Here is a 22,510-nt window from a genome sequence, read left to right on the forward strand (position 1 = left end):
ATTATGTAGAAAGGGTAAATATAATTTTCTTATATATCTAAGTTAGTTAAATCCTCTCAATGCAAAGGAAGTGGCAAAGTGTCCAAAATTGCTTTGGGTCACAGATTTTGGATTCTACTGTGACATTCTTGTACTTTTTTGAATTGTTGTCAAAGTTATCGACTCTGCTACTTATTTAACCGATTGCAATAATCTCAGGTTGTTATTGAGGTAAATCCATTGGAATATTTAACATGCATCAAGGGGACATTTGGATATTGTGGTAGCTATTTGGTTGTAAAATCTCTATATTTTACAACTAATGCAAAGAATTATGGACCATTTGGGTCTGAGGCTGGAACCCATTTTCGCTTGTGATGGAAGAAGGTGGATCTATTATAGGATTTCACGGGCGCTGTGGAGCATACCTTGATGCTATCGGCGTTTATTTGCAGAAACTTACTCCTCCCACTGTATCAAAGGAACCTGAAGCTAAAAACATGGAGCCAAATGAACGTGTGGTTGAAGAAATTGAAATCCTTGACGTATGTTGTGATTATTCCCTCGTTTGCTTAAGCACCTCTACTTCACTTTATTTACCTCATACTTGCACACAAGCACATATCCCTTTCATAAAAAAGTAACTCTTCTAACAACTTAAATAGAAGAATAACTTTAAAAAAAAAGGATGATCAGAATCAGGTGATCATAAGAAATAATAAGAGAAAGGGAAAATAACAAAAAAATCAAGGCAAATCGCCAACAATGGTACCTTGTCTTCTCTTCCTTTACATGACTATATGTACTCATTCTATTTCCTTTTCACTGCAAAATAATGCTACCAATATAGGGATAAAAATTTGATAATGGGGCCATTGATTTAATTTGCTATGTATGTGAAGGAAAATCAAGTGAGTTATGATCAAACGAACTCAATATTGGTGGAGCCATGGGGGGGTAACACTGGTGGATCTGAATGGAATTACAAGCTGAACAGTCCCATTAAAGAAATATTGATCGCTCATGGAGATTTTATACACTCCATCATGTTCAGAACCATTAACGAAAAAGGTACTATCACAGACTCACCAATGTTTGGTGGGGATGGAGGTCGAAAGGACAAGGTAAGTCCAGAAAAATTATGGTTGACATATTTATTTCTCATGATTCGAACGTTCTTCCCAAGTTAATTATCAAGATTAAACTGGTTATAACAAATTATTCATTTAGCTTACAACCTTCAAGTTACCTTATAGATCAACTTAACATGGTAGTGTGGCAACTTTTTGCATCATTTTCAGCATACACAACATAATTTTATAGTTATATAAGCATCTTTCAAGTTAGCCGGGGTCTTTCGGTAATAGCGTCTGCGTACAAATTACCCTGCGCAGACCCTACTTTGTAGAATTATGTTAGGTTGTTATTATTGTTGTAAGCATCTTTCAAGTTAATGATATGAATGCACATGTTGATTTCGAATCCTAATGTGACATTCTTGCACCTTTCTCTGAATTCTTGTTAGAATTCCTGACTTTGTTACTTATCTAACTGATATGTGATTTGCAATAATCTCAGGTTATTATTGAGGCAATTCCATTGGAATATTTAACAGGCATCAAGGGGACATTTAGACGTTGTGGTATCCATTTGGTTATAAACTCTCTATGTTTTATAACTAATGTAAAGAATTATGGACCATTTGGGTCTGGGGATGGCGGAACACCATTTTCATTTGTGATGAAAGAAGGTGGAGCTATTGTGGGATTTCATGGGTGTTATGGAGCGTACCTTGATGCTATTGGTGTTTATTTGCAGAAACTTGAACCTGAAGATGAAACAATTGAGCCAAATGAAACTAAGGTTGAAGAAATAATTGAAATCCATGACGTATGTTGTGATTATTCGCTTGTTTGCTTAGTTGCCTATACTTCCTTAATTTTCTTCACTACACACTTACACACAAGCCCAGATCCCTTTCATTAAATAATTAATTTATGTTAGTCATCTGACACCTTATATAGCGATCAGGATCAGCTGATCATAAGAAAGGGAAAATCACAAAAAATGAATGTAATTTGCCAACAATTGTACCTTGCCATCTCTTCTTTTACATGACTGTATTTATATTCATTCTGTTTTTTTTTTTGTTCGTTGCAAAATTATACTACCAATATAGGGATAAAATTTTATTATGGAGCCATTGATTTAATTTGTTATGTATGTGAAGAAAAATCATGCGAGTTACGATCTAGCGGACTCAATATTGGTGGGGCCATGGGGAGACACTTCTGGTGGATCAGAATGGAATTACAAGCTGAAAAATCCCATTAAAGAAATATTGATTGCTCACGGAGATGCTATAAACTCCATCATGTTCAGAACCATTACTGAACAAGGTACTACTATAAACTCACAAAAGTTTGGTGGGAATGGAGGTCAAATAAATAAGGTAAGTCCAAAAATATTATGGTCGACATATTTATTTCTAATGATTGGAACATTCTTCTCAAGTTAAATTTGTGTCATGTCATAGCAATGAGCTTAAATTATGTTAAAATAATAATTAATTATCAAGACATTTGAACCAGCTATAGCATGTAATTCATTTATTTTACGGTCTTCCAGTTACCTTACCGGACTCTTGATATGAAAAAATCATGTTATTGGTCAACTTAATATGATAGTGTAGCAACGTTTTTGCATTTTTAGTATACACAACGTAAAATCTATAGTTACATTATCATCTTTCTAAGTCAAAGATATGAATTCACGTGTTGCTTCATATTTAAGTTTGTCGGTTCCTTTGCATTGAGAGGTTTTCAACTAAGTGTACAAATTTGCTTTAGGTCACCGATTTTGAATCCTAATATGACATTCTTGCACTTTTCTAATTCTTTTCAAAATTCCCGACTCAGCTACTTATTTAACCGATATGTGATTTGCAATAATCTCAGGTTGTTTTTGAGGAAACTCCATTGGAACGTTTAACAGGCATCAAGGGTACATTAGGACGTTTCAATGGCCATTTGGTTGTAAAATCTCTATGTTTTACAACTAATGTAAAGAATTATGGACCATTTGGATCTGAGGGTGGTGGAACCCCATTTTCACATGTGATGAAAGAAGGTGGAGCTATTATGGGATTTCACGGGCGTTGTGGAGAGTACCTTGATGCTATTGGTGTTTATTTGCAGAAACTTACTCCCCTTGCTTCGGCACAGGAACCTGAAGATGAAACAATTGAGCCAAATGAACCTATGGTTGAAGAAATAATTGAAATCTATGACGTATGCTGTGATTATTCGCTTGTTTTCTTAGTCACCTCTACTTCCTTAATTGAGATCCCTTTCATTAAACAATTAATTTATGTTACTCATCTGACACCTTGTATAGGGATCAGGATCAGCTGATCATAAGAAAGGGAAAATAACAAAAAGCGAAAGTAAATTGCCAACAATGGTACCTTGCCATCTCTTCTTTTACATGACTGTGTTTATATTCATTCCGTTTTTTTCGTTCGATGCAAAATAATACTACCAATATAGGGAAATTTGATAATGGAGCCATTGATCTAATTTGTTATGTATGTGAAGGGAAATCAAGTGAGTTACGATCAAGTGGGATCGATATTGGTGGGGCCATGGGGAGGCACTAGTGGATCAGAATGGAATTACAAGTTGAAACATCCCATTAAAGAAATATTGATTGCTCATGGATATTTTATAGACTCCATAATGTTCAGAACCATTACCGAACAAGGTACTACCACTGACTCACAAAAGTTTGGTGGGAATGGAGGTCGAATAAATAAGGTAAGTCCAAAAATATTATGTCCACATATTTATTTCTCATGATTGGAACATTCTTGTCAAGTTAAATTTGTGTCATGCCCTATTAATGAGCTTAAATTATGTAAAATAATAATTAATTATCAAGACAATTCAACCAGCTATAGCATGTAATTTTTTTTTATCTTACGGCCTTAAAGTTTCCTTACCAGGCTCTTAATATGCAAAATCACGTTATTGGTCAACTTAATATGATAGTGTCGCAACTTTTTGCAATTCCAGTGTACACAGCGTAAAATCTGTAGTTATATTGGTATCTTTCAAGTCGAAGATATGAATGAACCGGTTGATTCATATTTAAGTTTGCAGCTTCCTTTGCAGTGAGAGGATTCAACTAAGTGTCCAAATTTACTTTAGGGCACAGATTTCGAATCCTAATATGACCTTCTTGCACTTTTCTAAATTCTTGTTAAAATTCCTGATTCTTTTACTTATTTAATCGATATGTGATTTGCAATACTGTCAGGTTGTTATTGCGGCAACTCCATCGGAATATTTAACAGGCATCAAGGGGACATTTGGATGTTATTATGACCATTGTGTTATAAAATCTCTATGTTTTATAACTAATGCAAATAATTATGGACCATTTGGGTCTAATGCTGGTGGAACCCCATTTTCACTTGTAATGAAAGAAGGTGTAGCTATAGTTGGATTTCACGGGCGTTCGGGGTTTTACCTTGATGCTATTGGTGTTTATTTGCAGAAACTTGCTCCTCCCACTTCAGCAAAGGAACATACGGCTGAAGACACTGAAATTCGTGACGTATGTTGTGATTATTCCCTCCTTCGCTTAATCACCTCTACTTTCTTCACCTCATACTTCAGCAAATAAACCTGAAACTAAAAAATTGAGGCAAATGAAACTATGGTTGAAGAAATTGAAATATATATATATATATATATATATATATATATACACACACTTTTTTTTTCTCTTAATATCATGAATCGGATAAATTTAGTTTCTTGTTTGTTTTATTTTATTTCTTTTCGATTAATTATGACTTTATACAGTAAACTAACAGATACATGCCATGTGTCTGCACATAAATTTCTTTCACTTATTATATGTTCTTACGCTATTAAATCACTTAACCATTATAGTTATGATTTTCAAGAGGTTGTGTTTATATGTTTGACAGTTACTTCTATTCATGTCTTCCTCGGAATGGTTAGAATAAATCTTTACTAAATTATTGCATAATCTAGTAAATTGTGTGTGTGGAGGAGGGGGGGGGGGGGCACCAACTGAACATACTCTTTTAATGCAGTTAAACATATGCGTAGTAAACCATTTTGTTGACATGCTTATTTTGGATACATAATACGTAGAGAATTAACCGTCTTTCTTTGTGAGAGTTTGATATAATGTTTGGTCTTTTAGCAGGTGTCCCTTTCTGCTCTTCGCAAGGACATTGTCAATATTTTGGATTTCATAAAGAGCGTAAAGAATGAAGAAAATCAAAAAGCACTTGACGTGGATCTAATTAAAAAGCTAGAATTGAAGCTGGCATTCTTTTGTACATATGTCCAGCTTTCTTATTCAAATATGGAAAATTTTAATTCTATAATGACTCGCAGAAGACAAGAAGTTGAAACAATTTTATATGATTTTGGCTACTACATGCAGTTCAAACAAGGCATGCATCATATCCATCCTCGCCTGGTGGAGAATATGGAATATTGTATCGGCTCATGTTATCTTGCTAAATCAAGTGCCTCCATGACTGGGGAGCAGTTGGACTTCCTCCTCCAGAATCTCCCTCATCTTTCCATGTATTGGGCTGATCAACAACTCTCTCCATTAGTGCCTGAATATGAGATTCTTCAGAATGTATGTGCCAACATAAGAGATTTCCATGGGTTGATAGTGAAAGGTTGTGTTGGGCATGAGATTGTTGAACATGTCCTACCTCAGTTTCAACTAATGGCTCAGAGAGTAGGACGCTTCCATTGGGATGATCAGTTTCCTGGAGATTCTCGACTCTTCAAACTAGCACAACTACTCTTGAAGATTATTCCAATTGAACGGGAGGTTATGCACATATGTTTTACAAATTTGAAAGCTTCAACATCAGCAGAAGTTGGACGCTTCATTGAGCAGCTCCTAGAAACCTCTCCGGACATTCTTAGAGAATATCTGATTCATCTACAAGAGCACATGGTAAATGTTATTACCGCTAGCACTCCAGGGGCTCGAAACATTCATATCATGATAGAGTTCCTATTAATCATTCTCACTGATGTGCCTAAGGATTTTATTCATAATGGCAAGTTGTTTGAATTCCTAGAACGTGTTGGAGCACTTACCAGGGACGTATCAGCTATTGCTCGCGACTTAGAAGAGAAATCAAAGAATGTAGAGAGTACCAATGAAACAAACAGTGCAACTCTAGGCTTGCTCGAAAATATTGAACTCATGAAGAGAGAACTCAAAGATGTTTACTTGAAAGCCCCAGAATCATCTCAACTCTGTTTTCCCATGAGTGATGGACCCCTATTCATGCATCTTCTACTTAGACACTTAAATGATTTGCTCAATTCCAATGATTATTTAGTCACTTTGATAAAGGAAGAAATCAGGCTGGTGAAAGAAGATCTTGAATTCATAAGATCTTCCTTCGAAAATGTTGAGCAAGAATTGTATAAAGATCTCTTGGCACGTACTTTAGATGTGGCATATGAGGCAAAAGTTGTCATTGATTCAATTATTTTAAGAGATAATGGTGTCTTACATTTTATTTTCTCACTTCCCTTTGCCATTAAAAAAACCAATCTTATCAAAGAAGAGGTCTCAAATTTATTTGAGAAGATTTCCAAGAACAGGGGTGTCATTGCTGTGAACACTCCCAATAAGCCAGTTGAGCGCAAGTCATCAATAGCTGGTAAAATAATCGTAGGTTTTAAAGAGGAGACATACTTGATAATTAGGAAGCTCACCAGTGGACCAAAAACGCTAGATGTCACTTCGATCACTGGTATGCCCGGTGCGGGTAAAACTACTTTGGCGAACCAAGTGTATAATAATAACTCAGTTTCTCATCATTTTGACATCCGTGCATGGTGTAGAGTCCATAAGAAGTATGACGAGATGGAGTTGCTGAAAAAACTTTTTAATCAAGTTGTTGGGTCATCTTCGAAATTCGGTAAGAATATTGATGTTGCTAATGAGCTACGGAAACATCTGTTTGGAAAGAGGTACCTTATATTCTTAGATGATTTGTGGGACACTGCAGCATGGGATGAGTTGACAAGATCTTTTCCTGAATGTGAGAAAGGAAGTCGAGTTATTTTGACGACTCGAGAAAAGGAAGTGGCTATGCATGCAAAACGCCACAGTGATCCTCTTGACCTTCGATTGCTAACACCGGAAGAAAGTTGGGAGTTATTAGAGAAAAATGTCTTTGAAAATGAAAGTTGCCCTAATGAACTAGTGGATGTTGGAGAAGAGATAGTCCAAAACTGCAAACGGCTTCCTTTGGTGGTTGATTTGATTGCTGGAGTCATTAAAGGGAAGGAAAAGAAAAGGAACGTGTGGCTTGAAATTCAAAATAATTTGAATTCCTTTATTTTCCATAACGTGATGGGGGTTATAGAATTAAGTTATGACCATTTACCTGATTCCTCAAAGTCATGCTTGATTCACCTTGCAAGTTTTCCGAAGGACGAAGTAATTCCAGTCCGTAATTTGGAAATTTTATGGCCTGCTGAAGGATTTTTGGAGCAGAGCGATTTGATGAGTGTGGTAAATTCTTTAATTTCCAGTAGCTTGGTAAATTCTTTCAATAAAGTAGGTGACGATCGGACTTGGCAAATTCATGATCTTGTGCATGAGTTTTGTTTGATAAAAGCAAGAGAGGAAAAGTTGTTTGACTTGATAAGTTCAAGTGCTTCATCATCATCTTCTTCAGATTTGATGCCACGTCAAATGAACATTGCATATCGTGAGTGGTATAACAATATGCATTCTGGTAAACACCTCTATTCTTTGAGGATAACTGGACACAAGTTTGGTGACAATAGTCCTAATAATATATGTCACCTAAGACACTTGAGGCTTCTTAGAGTGTTGCAAGTGGATCGGTTTTTTATCATGGTGAATGCTTCTTTGCTGAATGAAATATGCACACTGGTTCATTTGAGGTACTTAGAGATTCATACAGAAGTTAAATCTCTGCCTTCGTCATTTTCAAATCTCTTAAATCTGGAAACTCTATGGGTGAATAAACATGGACCACCCTTGGTATTATTCCCAACAATTTGGAATCTTGTAAAGTTGCGAGTACTGGAGATAGATGACTGTTCGTTCTTTGATTTGGATACAGATGAGCCAAAATTGATAGCAGAGGACTCAAGGTTAGACAAGTTGAGATTAATACAAGGACTCGTAGTTTCCTATTCAAAAGACACAGAGGATATTTTCAAAAGGTTTCCCAATCTTCAAGAGCTTCGATTTGATCTCAAGCAATCGTGGGATTGTTCAACAGGGCGATATTGGTTCCCGAAATTGGACTTCTTAAATGAACTAGAATCTCTCGAAGTAACTTTTATAAGTTCAAAATCAAATGATAGTGCGCTCTCTATAACGACAAATCGGCTTTGGGATTTTCACTTCCCTTCGAGTGTGAAAATGTTGTGTTTGCGTGAGTTTCCTCTGACATCCGATTCACTATCAACAATAGGAATACTGTCCAACCTTGAAGAGCTGTACCTTAAAGACGCAATCATCGAGGGGGAAGAATGGAACATGGGGGAGGAAGACACCTTCCAGAATCTCAAATGTTTGACATTGCAGCGAGTGAATCTTGCTAAGTGGGAGGTTAGAGAGGAATCCTTTCCTGCGCTTGAGAAATTACGACTGCGGGATTGTCGTAAGCTTGAGGAGATTCCGTCTAGTTTCGGGGATATTTGTTCATTAAAAAGTATCGAGCTGAAGTGGAGCCCTCAACTTGAAGAATCTGCTCGGAAGATTAAGCAAGATGTTGAAGATACGATGGGAGAAGACAGGATTCAGGTCCTTGTTCATAAGTGAGAAAATATGTGAGTATATACAGACTTATTACCTCCTTCATTTCATTCATTATATGTGGCAGAGTTTGACCAGTGTAATTATCTTTTGCAGAATGCATGTAAGGAATACATCCAATGCATCTAATGCATTCTCCCAGCTATTTCCGTTCTTCTTTTCTTCATTTTGTGGGTAAATATATTCCAGCATTTGTTCTTTTTTGGGCATGGCTTTAGTTGTTTGCATATCATATGTTACTCCTCAAGTCCAGAAACATACATGGGATTGCTGACTCTCCGCAATGATGATAGCAAGAAGCGGATTTGGAGGATAGCAAGAAGTAACTGAAGCAAAAGGTCGGCAACCTCAGTATATGAAAGTTACCTTATATCTCAGCTTTTTAAAGTTTTTATCTATCTTTCACAATCAGCCCAGCATAGAATTATAATTGTGATGCAGGCTGATGGAATTCACACGCACCAAGAAACAGCCCATCGACGTATTTGGAGGTGAGGCTGCATGTGTATTCACTTTACATAACAGTGAAGAAAGAGTAGATGGTGGTGCAACTTCAACTGTAATGCAGAAAATTCAAATTGGCTGCCAGTGGTGAGGCGCAACAAGTTGATGCACATGGGATGAAAGAAAAACAAGTTCAAAGCGCATTGTTTTGCTCCTCTAGTTGAGAATTTTCCACTTTCTTTCCCTCAAAAGGCCTATGATCAGTTGCTTTATGCTTTTCCTGATTTGTACCTTCAACTGTGTTATAAGTTGTAAATCCTTTTGTATCAGCTTCATGTTAATCAGTCAAAGTATTGGGAGCTTCTTGAACTAGTACTTCCACTTTTCTTGACAGATTTGCTTTGTATTCAAACATGCCATTTCACGTGCTGATTCTTTTATGACCCAAACACGTGGAATTTGTTTTTGTTAATGGGCGGCAATGAGACTTTAACAGGACTCAATTATGTGATTGTAGTCAGGTTCAATCTCCACCAACATCTTTATGATGGTCCTACCTAATGATCTTGATGTGTGCATTGTTGCGGAAGCCAAATGTATATAGTGTGAATAAGTCATAACTACTATATCAAAAATTATGACAGCCATCAAATAATAAATAAGACAATAAAACAACAATAAAGGGAACACCAGAATTTACGAGGTTCGGCTAATTTTGCCTACTCCTCGGACACAACCAATATTTTATTTCACTCCAAAAATACAAGTGAAATAATACTAAAGAGAGAAGATACAAATGCCTTAAACAGATGAGAAGGCAAATGAGAGGTGTGTTTAAATCCTAAACATTAGGCCTTCTTTTATAGGGGGAAAATCCCCCCAAAACTGAAGAGCCCACCGATGTGGGACAAAATTTGCCAAATTCAACAAATCTCCACCTTGGCAAAATTCCACATCTTCAATTTTCTCTCAATAACAAATTTTGATTGTGTCTTCATCTTCAATCTTCAGTTTTCAACAATGTTGATCAAATCCAAACAATGTTGAAACTTGACCGCAGTCACCACCTTTGTCAGCATATCAGCAGGATTCTCCGTAGTATGAATTTTCTTCACTGTGACTCCACCTTCTTCTATGATTTCTCGTACGAAATGATACCGAACATCAATGTGCTTCGTCCTTGCATGATAAACTTGGTTCTTCGCTAATTGAATAGCACTTTGACTATCACAAAAAATTGTGATACCTTTTTGTTCAACACCAAGCTCCTTTAGCAATCCTTGAAGCCAAATTGCCTCTTTCACAGCATCTGTAATAGCCATGTACTCTGCCTCTGTTGTAGACAAAGCAACTGTTGACTGCAAAGTAGACTTCCAACTAACTGGTGCCTTTGCAAAAGTAAACACATAACCAGTAGTTGATCTTCGTTTGTCCAGATCACCCGCAAAATCTGAGTCACAATATCCAACTACAGACTGATTGTCTTCCTGCTCAAAAACTAACCCGACATCTACAGTATTATGAATATACCGTAGAATCCACTTCACAGCTTGCCAATGCTCCTTCCCTGGATTGTGCATATATCTGCTAATAACTCCAACAGCTTGTGAAATGTCAGGCCTTGTGCAAACCATTGCATACATCAAGCTACCAACAGCATTTGCGTATGGTACCTTTGACATATACTCTCGTTCAGCTTCATCCATTGGCGACATAGTAGTACTTAGCTTAAAATGGGGAGCAAGTGGAGTACTAACTGGCTTAGTCTTGTCATCTATGCCAAAACGTTGTAGTACTCTCTTCAAATATTCTTTCTGAGATAAACAGAGTTTCTTTGAACGTCTATCTCTAATTATCTCCATGCCAAGAATTTTCTTTGCCTCACCCAGATCCTTCATCTCGAACTCCTTCTTCAGTTGAATCTTCAACTTATCAATTTCTTCCGAATTCTTGGAAGCTATCAACATATCATCAACATATAGGAGAAGATATACAAAGGAACCATCTTTAAGCTTGTGCAAATACACACAATGATCGTATTTGCTTCTCTTGTACCCTTGCCGCAACATAAACTCGTCAAATCGCTTGTACCATTGTCTAGAAGATTGTTTCAATCCGTACAACGATTTTTCAAGTTTGCACACCATATTTTCTTTTCCAGCAACTTTGAATCCTTCTGGCTGAGTCATGTAGATTTCCTCCTCCAAGTTTCCATGTAAAAACGCAGTTTTTACATCCATCTGAACTAGTTCCAAATCCAATTGTGCTACCAAAGCCAACATAATTCTAATGGAGGAATGTTTTACAACTGGAGAAAACACTTCATTGTAATCAATTCCCTCCTTTTGAGCATATCCTTTGGCCACCAATCTTGCTTTGTAGCGAACATCTACTTGGTTAGGAAATCCTTCCTTCTTTGCAAATACCCATTTGCACCCAATTGCTTTCTTTCCCTTCGGGAGATTGGCCAATCTCCATGTATGATTCTGATGAAGGGACTGTATTTCATCATTCATGGCAATCCTCCACTTATCTTCTTCTGAACTTTGGACAATGTCTTTATAAGTGGTAGGAACATCATCAACTACAATTGAGGTTGCACAAGCAACCGTCTCTATGAGACGAACAGGTTTCGTTATTGTTCTTTTTGGTCTGCTGGTTGCTATTGATTCAAGTTGTTGTTGAGGTTCCTGAGTTGGAATCTCCTCTACTGGCTCTCCTTCCAGAGGGTAATCTTCATTTGTTTCATCCTCTGCTTCTTGTGTAGGAAAAATAAATTTTCCCTCAAACTCCACCTGCTTAGAAGCACCTTTATTTTGTTTGGTATCTTCTGTTACCTTATTTACCATAGATTCATCAAAGGTAACATCCCTGCTGAATATTACTTTCTTTGTCATAGGACACCATAAGCGATATCCTTTGACTCCAGAAGTAATTCCCATAAAAATAGCCTTCTTTGCCCTTGGATCTAATTTTGACTCCGTCACATGATAATATGCAGTTGAGCCAAACACGTGCAAAGAGTTATAATCTACAGCAGGTTTTCCATACCATTTTTCAAATGGTGTCTTGCCATCAATAGCAGCAGATGGTAGACGATTAATGAGGTGGCATGCATATGTAATTGCCTCAGCCCAAAATTCTTTGCCCAAGCCAGCATTGGACAACATACACCGTACCTTCTCCAGCAAGGTCCGGTTCATACGTTCTGCCACTCCATTCTGTTGTGGTGTATGTCTAACAGTGAAGTGTCGGACGATGCCATCATTTTCACAGACCTTATTGAAATGATCATTTTTGTATTCACCTCCATTGTCTGTGCGAATACACTTGATCCTCTTGCCTGTTTGATTCTCCACCATCGTCTTCCATTTGAGAAAAATTCCCAGCACTTCATCTTTGTTTTTCATTGTATACACCCACACTCTTCGGGAAAAATCATCAACAAAGGTTACAAAATAGTGTTTCCCACCCAATGAAGGTGTTTTGGAAGGACCCCAAACATCAGAGTGTACATAATCCAAAATGCCTTTAGTATTATGGATCGCTGTACCAAATTTAACCCTTGTCTGTTTCCCTTTAACACAATGCTCACAAAACTCCAAGTTGCAAGCCTTTACTCCTTTTAACAATCCTTGATCTGATAGAGTTTTCAAGGATTTTCCTCCAGCATGTCCCAAGCGCATGTGCCATAGCTTGGTTGCTTCTGCCTCTTTGTCGTCACTGGATGTCACTGTCGCTGTCCCAATAACTGTACTGCCACAATAGCGGTACATATTATTATTCTTCCGATTAGCCTTCATTACCACTAGTGCACCGGAACATACTCTCATCACTCCATTTTCTGCAATGATTTTAAACCCTTTTGATTCCAGGGCTCCCACAGAGATGAGATTCTTCTTCAAATCCGGTACATATCGAACATCTGTTAATGTTCTGATCATTCCATCATGGTTCCTTAATCGTATTGAACCAATGCCATATGAGGTAAGAGGGCTGTTATCCGCTGTGTGGACGACTCCATATTCTCCTTCTTGAAATTCCACGAACCAGTCCCTGTTGGGACACATATGATAGCTACAAGCCGAGTCCATCAACCATATGTCTGATGATGTTGATGACTCTGTTGTAACTAATGAGAAGTCTGAATCATCACAATCAGCTACATTTGAATCCATAATAGCCTTTCCATTGTTATGTTTGGCCTTATTCTTCAACTTCGGACAGTCTTTCTTCCAGTGCCCTTTTTCTCGACAAAAGGCACATTCATCTTTGCTGGGTCTGGATCTTGACTTGGATCTTCCCTTCTTTGTCCTCGTTTGACTTTGAGGACGACCCCTCACAAATAGTGCTTCTCCTTCTCCGCCCTTCTGTTTTTCTCGCTTTCTTTGTTCATAGCTGTACAAAGCCGAACAAACTTCTCTAAGAGAAACTTCATCATTTCCATGGAGTAGAGTAGTTTCAAGGTGCTCGTACTCATCAGGAAGTGACGCCAACAACATCAAGGCCAAGTCACCATCATCATAAGTTGTATCCATATTTTGCAAATCTGTGACCAACTTATTGAAACTGGTGATATGTTCATTCATCGTGGTACCAGGAACATAGGTGAAGTGAAACAGTCTCTTCTTCATGTACAATTTATTTTGACTATTTTTCTTCAAAAATTTATCCTCCAGTGCTTTCCATAATTTACTTGCAGAAGTTTCCTTTGTGTATGGATATTTCTGCTCTCTAGCAAGGTAGGATCGAATGGTACCGCAAGCAACACGGTTGAGAATCTTCCAATCTTCTTCTCCAATAACATCTGGTTTCTTTTCTTCAATGGCCAGATCTAGCCCTTGTTGAAAAAGGACATCTAGAACCTCGCCTTGCCACATCCCAAAATGCCCGGACCCGTCAAAAATTTCTACCGCAAATTTCGCATTTGACACAATTCTTGTCATAAGCGAAGATGCCAATGATGACGTATTGTTGACACTTGATGTAGATTCTTCTTGTTTATTGTCTCCCATATTTGACACAAATATTATTTAATAGCTGACGACACAAATCAAGATTATTTCCTTTCTGATGTAGAAGATCAGACTAAGCTGCAACCACAGAGCATACTCAGATAGAACCTTGACTCAGTTACCAAGATAAATCTTTTCTGATGTGGAAGATCAGACTATGCTGCAACCACAGAGCATACTTAGACAGTACCTTGGCTCTGATACCAATTGTTGCGGAAGCCAAATGTATATAGTGTGAATAAGTCACAACTACTATACCAAAAATTATGACAGCCACCAAATAATAAATAAGACAATAAAGCAACAATAAAGGGAACACCAGAATTTACGAGGTTCGGCTAATTTTGCCTACTCCTCGGACACAACCAATATTTTATTTCACTCCAAAAATACAAGTGAAATAATACTAAAGAGAGAAGATACAAATGCCTTAAACAGATGAGAAGGCAAATGAGAGGTGTGTTTAAATCCTAAACATTAGGCCTTCTTTTATAGGGGGAAAATCCCCCCAAAACTTAAGAGCCCACCGATGTGGGACAAAATTTGCCAAATTCAACATGCATATATTGCATGGTGCAAGTCCGAATCACAAGTTATCAATATCAAATCTTTCTCTTCATCTTCATACCTGATCGACGAATTTCCAACTAACTTTATTCTCTTTTATACTTCTTCTTCCAAATTCCTTTTCCCCGATGAAAATGAGAGTGAGAACCTCACTGTTCGATTTCCATAAGTTACTTTAACATTTATGAAATTTTCACATTGCATGGGAACATGCAATTCCTTTGAATTTGTTGCGGATATGAAATTTATCCTGCTGATATGCTGACAAAGGTGGTGACTGCGGTCAAGTTTCAACATTGTTTGGATTTGATCAACATTGTTGAACACTGAAGATTGAAGATGAAGACACAACCAAAATTTGTTATTGAGAGAAAATTGAAGATGTGGAATTTTGCCAAGGTGGAGATTTGTTGAAATTGGCAAAATGTTTGTCCCACATCGGTGGGAAAACAAAAGTTGGGGGGATTTTCCCCCTATAAAAGAAGGCTTAATGTTTAGGATTTAAACACACCTCTCATTTGCCTTCTCATCTGTTTAAGGCATTTGTATCTTCTCTCTTTAGTATTATTTCACTTGTATTTTTGGAGTGAAATAAAATATTGGTTGTGTCCGAGGAGTAGGCAAAATTAGCCGAACCTCGTAAATTCTGGTGTTCCCTTTATTGTTGTTTTATTGTCTTATTTATTATTTGGTGGCTGTCATAATTTTTGGTATAGTAGTTGTGACTTATTCACACTATATACATTTGGCTTCCGCAACAATTGGTATCAGAGCCAAGGTACTGTCTAAGTATGCTCTGTGGTTGCAGCATAGTCTGATCTTCCACATCAGAAAAGATTTATCTTGGTAACTGAGTCAAGGTTCTGTCTGAGTATGCTCTGTGGTTGCAGCTTAGTCTGATCTTCCACACCAGAAAGGAAATAATCTTGATTTGTGTCGTCAGCTATTAAATAATATTTGTGTCAAAGATGGGAGACAATAAACAAGAAGAATCTACATCAAGTGTCAACAATACGTCATCATTGGCATCTTCGCTTATGACAAGAATTGTGTCAAATGCGAAATTTGCGGTAGAAATATTTGACGGGTCCGGACATTTTGGGATGTGGCAAGGCGAGGTTCTAGATGTCCTTTTTCAACAAGGGCTAGATCTGGCCATTGAAGAAAAGAAACCAGATGTTATTGGAGAAGAAGATTGGAGAATTATCAACCGTGTTGCTTGCGGTACCATTCGATCCTACCTTGCTAGAGAGCAGAAATATCCATACACAAAGGAAACTTCTGCAAGTAAATTATGGAAAGCACTGGAGGATAAATTTTTGAAGAAAAACAGTCAAAATAAATTGTACATGAAGAAGAGACTGTTTCACTTCACCTATGTTCCTGGTACCACGATGAATGAACATATCACCAGTTTCAATAAGTTGGTCACAGATTTGCAAAATATGGATACAACTTATGATGATGGTGACTTGGCCTTGATGTTGTTGGCGTCACTTCCTGATGAGTACGAGCACCTTGAAACTACTCTACTCCATGGAAATGACGAAATTTCTCTCAGAGAAGTTTGTTCGGCTTTGTACAGCTATGAACAAAGAAAGCGAGAAAAACAGAAGGGCGGAGAAGGAGAATCACTATTTGTGAGGGGTCGTCCTCAAAGTCAAATGAGGACAAAGAAGGGAAGATCCAAGTCAAGATCCAGACCCAGCAAAGATGAATGTGCCTTTTGTCGAGAAAAAGGGCACTGGAAGAAAGACTGTCCGAAGTTGAAGAATAAGGTCAAACATAACAATGGAAAGGCCATTATGGATTCAAATGTAGCTGATTGTGATGATTCAGACTTCTCATTAGTTACAACAGAGTCATCAACATCATCAGACATATGGTTGATGGACTCGGCTTGTAGCCATCATATGTGTCCCAACAGGGACTGGTTTGTGGAATTTCAAGAAGGAGAATATGGAGTCATCCACACAGCGGATAACAACCCTCTTACCTCATATGACATTGGTTCAATACGATTAAGGAACCATGATGGAATGATCAGAACATTAACAGATGTTCGATTTGTACCGGATTTGAAGAAGAATCTCATCTCTGTAGGAGCCCTAGAATCAAAAGGGTTCAAAATCATTGCAGAAAATGGAGTGATGAGAGTATGCTCCGGTGCACTAGTGGTAATGAAGGCTAATCGGAAGAATAATAATATGTACCGCTATCGTGGCAGTACAGTTATTGGGACAGCGACAGTGACATCCAGTGACGACAAAGAGGCAGAAGCAACCAAGCTATGGCACATGCGCTTGGGACATGCTGGAGGAAAATCCTTGAAAACTCTATCAGATCAAGGATTGTTAAAAGGAGTAAAGGCTTGCAACTTGGAGTTTTGTGAGCATTGTGTTAAAGGGAAACAGACAAGGGTTAAATTTGGTACAGCGATCCATAATACTAAAGGCATTTTGGATTATGTACACTCTGATGTTTGGGGTCCTTCCAAAACACCTTCATTGGGTGGGAAGCACTATTTTGTAACCTTTGTTGATGATTTTTCTCGAAGAGTGTGGGTGTATACAATGAAAAACAAAGATGAAGTGCTGGGAATTTTTCTCAAATGGAAGACGATGGTGGAGAATCAAACAGGCAAGAGGATCAAGTGTATTCGCACAGACAATGGAGGTGAATACAAAAATGATCATTTCAATAAGGTCTGTCAAAATGATGGCATCGTCCGACACTTCACTGTCAGACATACACCACAACAGAATGGAGTGGCTGAACGTATGAACCGGACCTTGCTGGAGAAGGTACGGTGTATGTTGTCCAATGCTGGCTTGGGCAAAGAATTTTGGGCTGAGGCAGTTACATATGCATGCCACCTCATTAATCGCTTACCATCTGCTGCTATTGATGGCAAGACACCATTTGAAAAATGGTATGGAAAGCCTGCTGTAGATTATGACTCTTTGCACGTGTTTGGCTCAACTGCATATTATCATGTGACAGAGTCAAAATTGGATCCAAGGGCAAAGAAGGCTATTTTTATGGGAATTACTTCTGGAGTCAAAGGATATCGCTTATGGTGTCCTATGACAAAGAAAGTAATATTCAGCAGGGATGTTACCTTTGATGAATCTGCTATGGTAAATAAGGTAACAGAAGACACCAAACAAAATAAAGGTGCTTCTAAGCAGGTGGAGTTTGAGGGAAAATTTATTTTTCCTACACAAGAAGCAGAGGAGGAAACAAATGAAGATTACCCTCTGGAAGAAGAGCCAGTAGAGGAGATTCCAACTCAGGAACCTCAACAACAACTTGAATCAATAGCAACCAGCAGGCCAAAAAGAACAATAACGAAACCTGTTCGTCTCATAGAGACGGTTGCTTGTGCAACCTCAATTGTAGCTGATGATGTTCCTACCACTTATAAAGACGTTGTCCAAAGTTCAGAAGAAGATAAGTGGAGGATTGCCATGAATGATGAAATACAGTCCCTTCATCAGAATCATACATGGAGATTGGCCAATCTCCCGAAGGGAAAGAAAGCAATTGGGTGCAAATGGGTATTTGCAAAGAAGGAAGGATTTCCTAACCAAGTAGATGTTCGCTACAAAGCAAGATTGGTGGCCAAAGGATATGCTCAAAAGGAGGGAATTGATTACAATGAAGTGTTTTCTCCAGTTGTAAAACATTCCTCCATTAGAATTATGTTGGCTTTGGTAGCACAATTGGATTTGGAACTAGTTCAGATGGATGTAAAAACTGCGTTTTTACATGGAAACTTGGAGGAGGAAATCTACATGACTCAGCCAGAAGGATTCAAAGTTGCTGGAAAAGAAAATATGGTGTGCAAACTTGAAAAATCGTTGTACGGATTGAAACAATCTTCTAGACAATGGTACAAGCGATTTGACGAGTTTATGTTGCGGCAAGGGTACAAGAGAAGCAAATACGATCATTGTGTGTATTTGCACAAGCTTAAAGATGGTTCCTTTGTATATCTTCTCCTATATGTTGATGATATGTTGATAGCTTCCAAGAATTCGGAAGAAATTGATAAGTTGAAGATTCAACTGAAGAAGGAGTTCGAGATGAAGGATCTGGGTGAGGCAAAGAAAATTCTTGGCATGGAGATAATTAGAGATAGACGTTCAAAGAAACTCTGTTTATCTCAGAAAGAATATTTGAAGAGAGTACTACAACGTTTTGGCATAGATGACAAGACTAAGCCAGTTAGTACTCCACTTGCTCCCCATTTTAAGCTAAGTACTACTATGTCGCCAATGGATGAAGCTGAACGAGAGTATATGTCAAAGGTACCATACGCAAATGTTGTTGGTAGCTTGATGTATGCAATGGTTTGCACAAGGCCTGACATTTCACAAGTTGTTGGAGTTATTAGCAGATATATGCACAATCCAGGGAAGGAGCATTGGCAAGCTGTGAAGTGGATTCTACGGTATATTCATAATACTGTAGATGTCGGGTTAGTTTTTGAGTAGGAAGACAATCAGCCTATAGTTGGATATTGTGACTCAGATTTTGCGGGTGATCTGGACAAACGAAGATCAACTACTGGTTATGTGTTTACTTTTGCAAAGGCACCAGTTAGTTGGAAGTCTACTTTGCAGTCAACAGTTGCTTTGTCTACAACAGAGGCAGAGTATATGGCTATTACAGAGGCTGTGAAGGAGGCAATTTGGCTTCAAGGATTGCTAAAGGAGCTTGGTGTTGAACAAAAAGGTATCACAATTTTTTGTGATAGTCAAAGTGCTATTCAATTAGCGAAGAACCAAGTTTATCATGCAAGGACGAAGCATATTGATGTTCGGTATCATTTCGTACGAGAAATCATAGAAGAAGGAGGAGTCACAATGAAGAAAATTCATACTACGGAGAATCCTGCTGATATGCTAACTAAGGTGGTGACTGCGATCAAGTTTCAACATTGTTTGGATTTGATCAACATTGTTGAAAACTGAAGATTGAAGATGAAGACACAATCAAAATTTGTTATTTAGAGAAAATTGAAGATGTGGAATTTTGCCTAGGTGGAGATTTGTTGAATTTGGCAAATTTTGTCCCACATCGGTGGGTTCTTGAGTTTTGGGGGGATTTTCCCCCTATAAAAGAAGGCCTAATGTTTAGGATTTAAACACACCTCTCATTTGCCTTCTCATCTGTTTAAGGCATTTGTATCTTCTCTCTTTAGTATTATTTCACTTGTATTTTTGGAGTGAAATAAAATATTGGTTGTGTCCGAGGAGTAGGCAAAATTAGCCGAACCTCGTAAATTCTGGTGTTCCCTTTATTGTTGTTTTATTGTCTTATTTATTATTTGGTGGCTGTCATAATTTTTGGTATAGTAGTTGTGACTTATTCACACTATATACATTTGGCTTCCGCAACAATGAGAACATAATCTTAGCAGCTCGAGTTACCAAAGAAGTAAAGTGAAAAATGCGAATGTTAAAATCATAAAGCATAAGGTTCAAGTGACTCTTAAGTGTAGTGCTTAAGTTTACCCCCTAAGCTGTTAGCAGCATCAGTAAGCTTCTTCCCAAATTGTTGCTTTAGAACCTCCAGAGTTATTCCGTATTCTCTTTTTACCCTCTTCGTCTTGTTTTGCTTCTCCAAATCAGCATGTACTACATTCCTTTGGAGGTCCCTCGCATCAACTTCTACATCATCCACTTGATGATGTTCTGAACCTAGCTGCACAATCTGTGTCCCTATCCCCAATTCCAGTCCGGGTAGAGATCTAGCAACATAATTGTCTAAAGTAGGAGAATGTCTTCTGTTATCAGCAATACCGGTTGTAGTTGTTGGATTCTAGTCTACAAGATTTGCATCTCCTTTATCCTTTGTAGCTGATAGAGGTTGGCATGCATCGAGTTGCATCGTATCTCCATTATCTATTGTAGCCATTGCGGCTGGTTGATATTGGCCTATTTCAAAAGAATTGGGCACGTCAAATGACTCAAATAGGACACCAGATTGCATTGCATCTCCTTTATCCTGTATAGCCACTGTAGATGATCGAGGATGGCCTAATTCAAAAACATTGAGCATGTCAAATAGAGAAACTTTAAATAACTTCAACAAACAAGCTCTTCCCTAGCTCTCATCCTGAACTAACCACGAAACCTGGAAATTGTTGGGTGTGCAAACGAAGTCCCACATTGGTAGTCGAAAAGATTGGGAGACTACATTGCAACTGCAATGAGAACATAAGTGACTGCAATGAGAACATAACGGCTCAATTTTTATTTGGCTCATCCATGCGACTGTCGTTAGTCAATAATAACATGGATGGGCAAAATGTGTAACGGCAGTGGCATGAAATGAGCATTTTTTTAACGGATGACATGGATAGACCATTTCTGAAAGTTGAGTGATATTTTTAGGCCTTTTCCATATTTTTTATAATTTTATATGCATCGTACAAGGTACATGCACATCGCGCGTAACCTAAAACTAGTAAGCAAGAAAAACCTGGATTCTAACACTAAAATTAGAAGTTCCAACTAATGGATGATATTTATCCAATGACAGTGTAAAATCAAGTTATTTAAAATTAACTTCATCTAGTTTTGTATATTACACGTGTAGTATCTCAGATGAGAAATAGATAACCTGGTTTAATTGGTTAATTAAACTATATCAAACCCTGTCATTTGGTATGTGTGTTACAACCCATATTTTTGTACGTGAAAGTACATCGTAAGTCCGTTGATGTAAGCTCAGAAATGAGATCCTCTTGGAAAGTATATAAAGTGATTTACTGGTGTTACATTCCATATTTTTTATTTTTTTTATTTTTGCAAGCCTTTGAGAGTTAATATTCAAGGATAAATGTTTATAAGGGTACATGTTGTTACACCCCATACTTCAGATGTTACTATCATTATAGGATTATCTAATGTAAATTCAAAAAGGATGAAATCCTTCTACAAGGACTAGAAAGGTTTGCCGAAGTGTTACGCAAGTTAAGATGAATATGAGACTTGTTAATCATGATTTAAATAAGTTTAAAGACATGATATGACTATATATGATATTTCTATATGAACTATAAAGTTTGAGAAAAATCGGATTTAAGTTGCGGAAAAACTGACTAAGGATTTGCCTTGTAATGAAGCTTTTTTGAATAATAAATTTTATGTGCTATATGAGGTCTTTTTGGGACATATTATATACCAAATAGAAGGTCTTGGAATATAGTTTCCAACGCTCTTAACCGTTTACTCATACGATACCCGGATAAAAAGTTATAAGCATTGGAAGACGAGCCAATTATAGGGTGCTAAGTAGCACCTTTTGACTTTTCAACAAAATGGAGATTATCTCCTTTATCTCGTCTCTTTCTGCATATTTCCAGAGAGCACGACCAAATAATACCCCTAACATCACCCTTAAGATCGGTTTCAAATGATACTATCATCTGAGGCACGAAATCACGAAGCAATAACACAAGAACGATCCCCACGGCGTAAGTATTGCTATATAACCTCTCTTTTTCTTTGTAGTTTGAGTTTTGGAAGGTATTTTGAAGTTAATAAAAATGCCTAATTTCTGGTTTCAAGATCTTAAATATCAATTAAGGTTGATTAATTCATTTCATAATA

The 22,510-nt window shown here is 37.6% G+C and overlaps 1 protein-coding gene across 9 annotated transcripts; it reads left to right on the top strand.

Moving 5' to 3' along the window:
• The first annotated feature begins 266 nt into the window (after nucleotides 1–266).
• Nucleotides 267–9,751, top strand: LOC104222615 (putative late blight resistance protein homolog R1B-8). 9 transcript variants are annotated; one of them, XM_070168460.1, is made up of 12 exons: nucleotides 267–524; nucleotides 882–1,103; nucleotides 1,558–1,869; nucleotides 2,210–2,431; nucleotides 2,937–3,269; nucleotides 3,376–3,441; nucleotides 3,576–3,794; nucleotides 4,297–4,596; nucleotides 5,218–8,873; nucleotides 8,956–9,033; nucleotides 9,113–9,197; nucleotides 9,301–9,751. In XM_070168460.1, the coding sequence occupies exons 1-9, from the start codon at nucleotides 357–359 to the stop codon at nucleotides 8,863–8,865; spliced, it is 5,490 nt and encodes a 1,829-aa protein (XP_070024561.1). In that variant the 5' UTR covers nucleotides 267–356; the 3' UTR covers nucleotides 8,866–8,873; nucleotides 8,956–9,033; nucleotides 9,113–9,197; nucleotides 9,301–9,751. The 9 variants fall into 9 exon arrangements, with proteins under 9 accessions (XP_070024561.1, XP_070024559.1, XP_009772162.2 ...); XM_070168458.1 differs by having other exon boundaries at nucleotides 8,956–9,197; XM_009773860.2 differs by having other exon boundaries at nucleotides 5,221–8,873; nucleotides 8,956–9,197.
• Nucleotides 9,752–22,510: the final 12,759 nt, after the last annotated feature.

Source organism: Nicotiana sylvestris, chromosome 2 (assembly GCF_000393655.2).
Source record: "Nicotiana sylvestris chromosome 2, ASM39365v2, whole genome shotgun sequence".
In the NCBI taxonomy this organism is placed as follows: domain Eukaryota; kingdom Viridiplantae; phylum Streptophyta; class Magnoliopsida; order Solanales; family Solanaceae; genus Nicotiana; species Nicotiana sylvestris.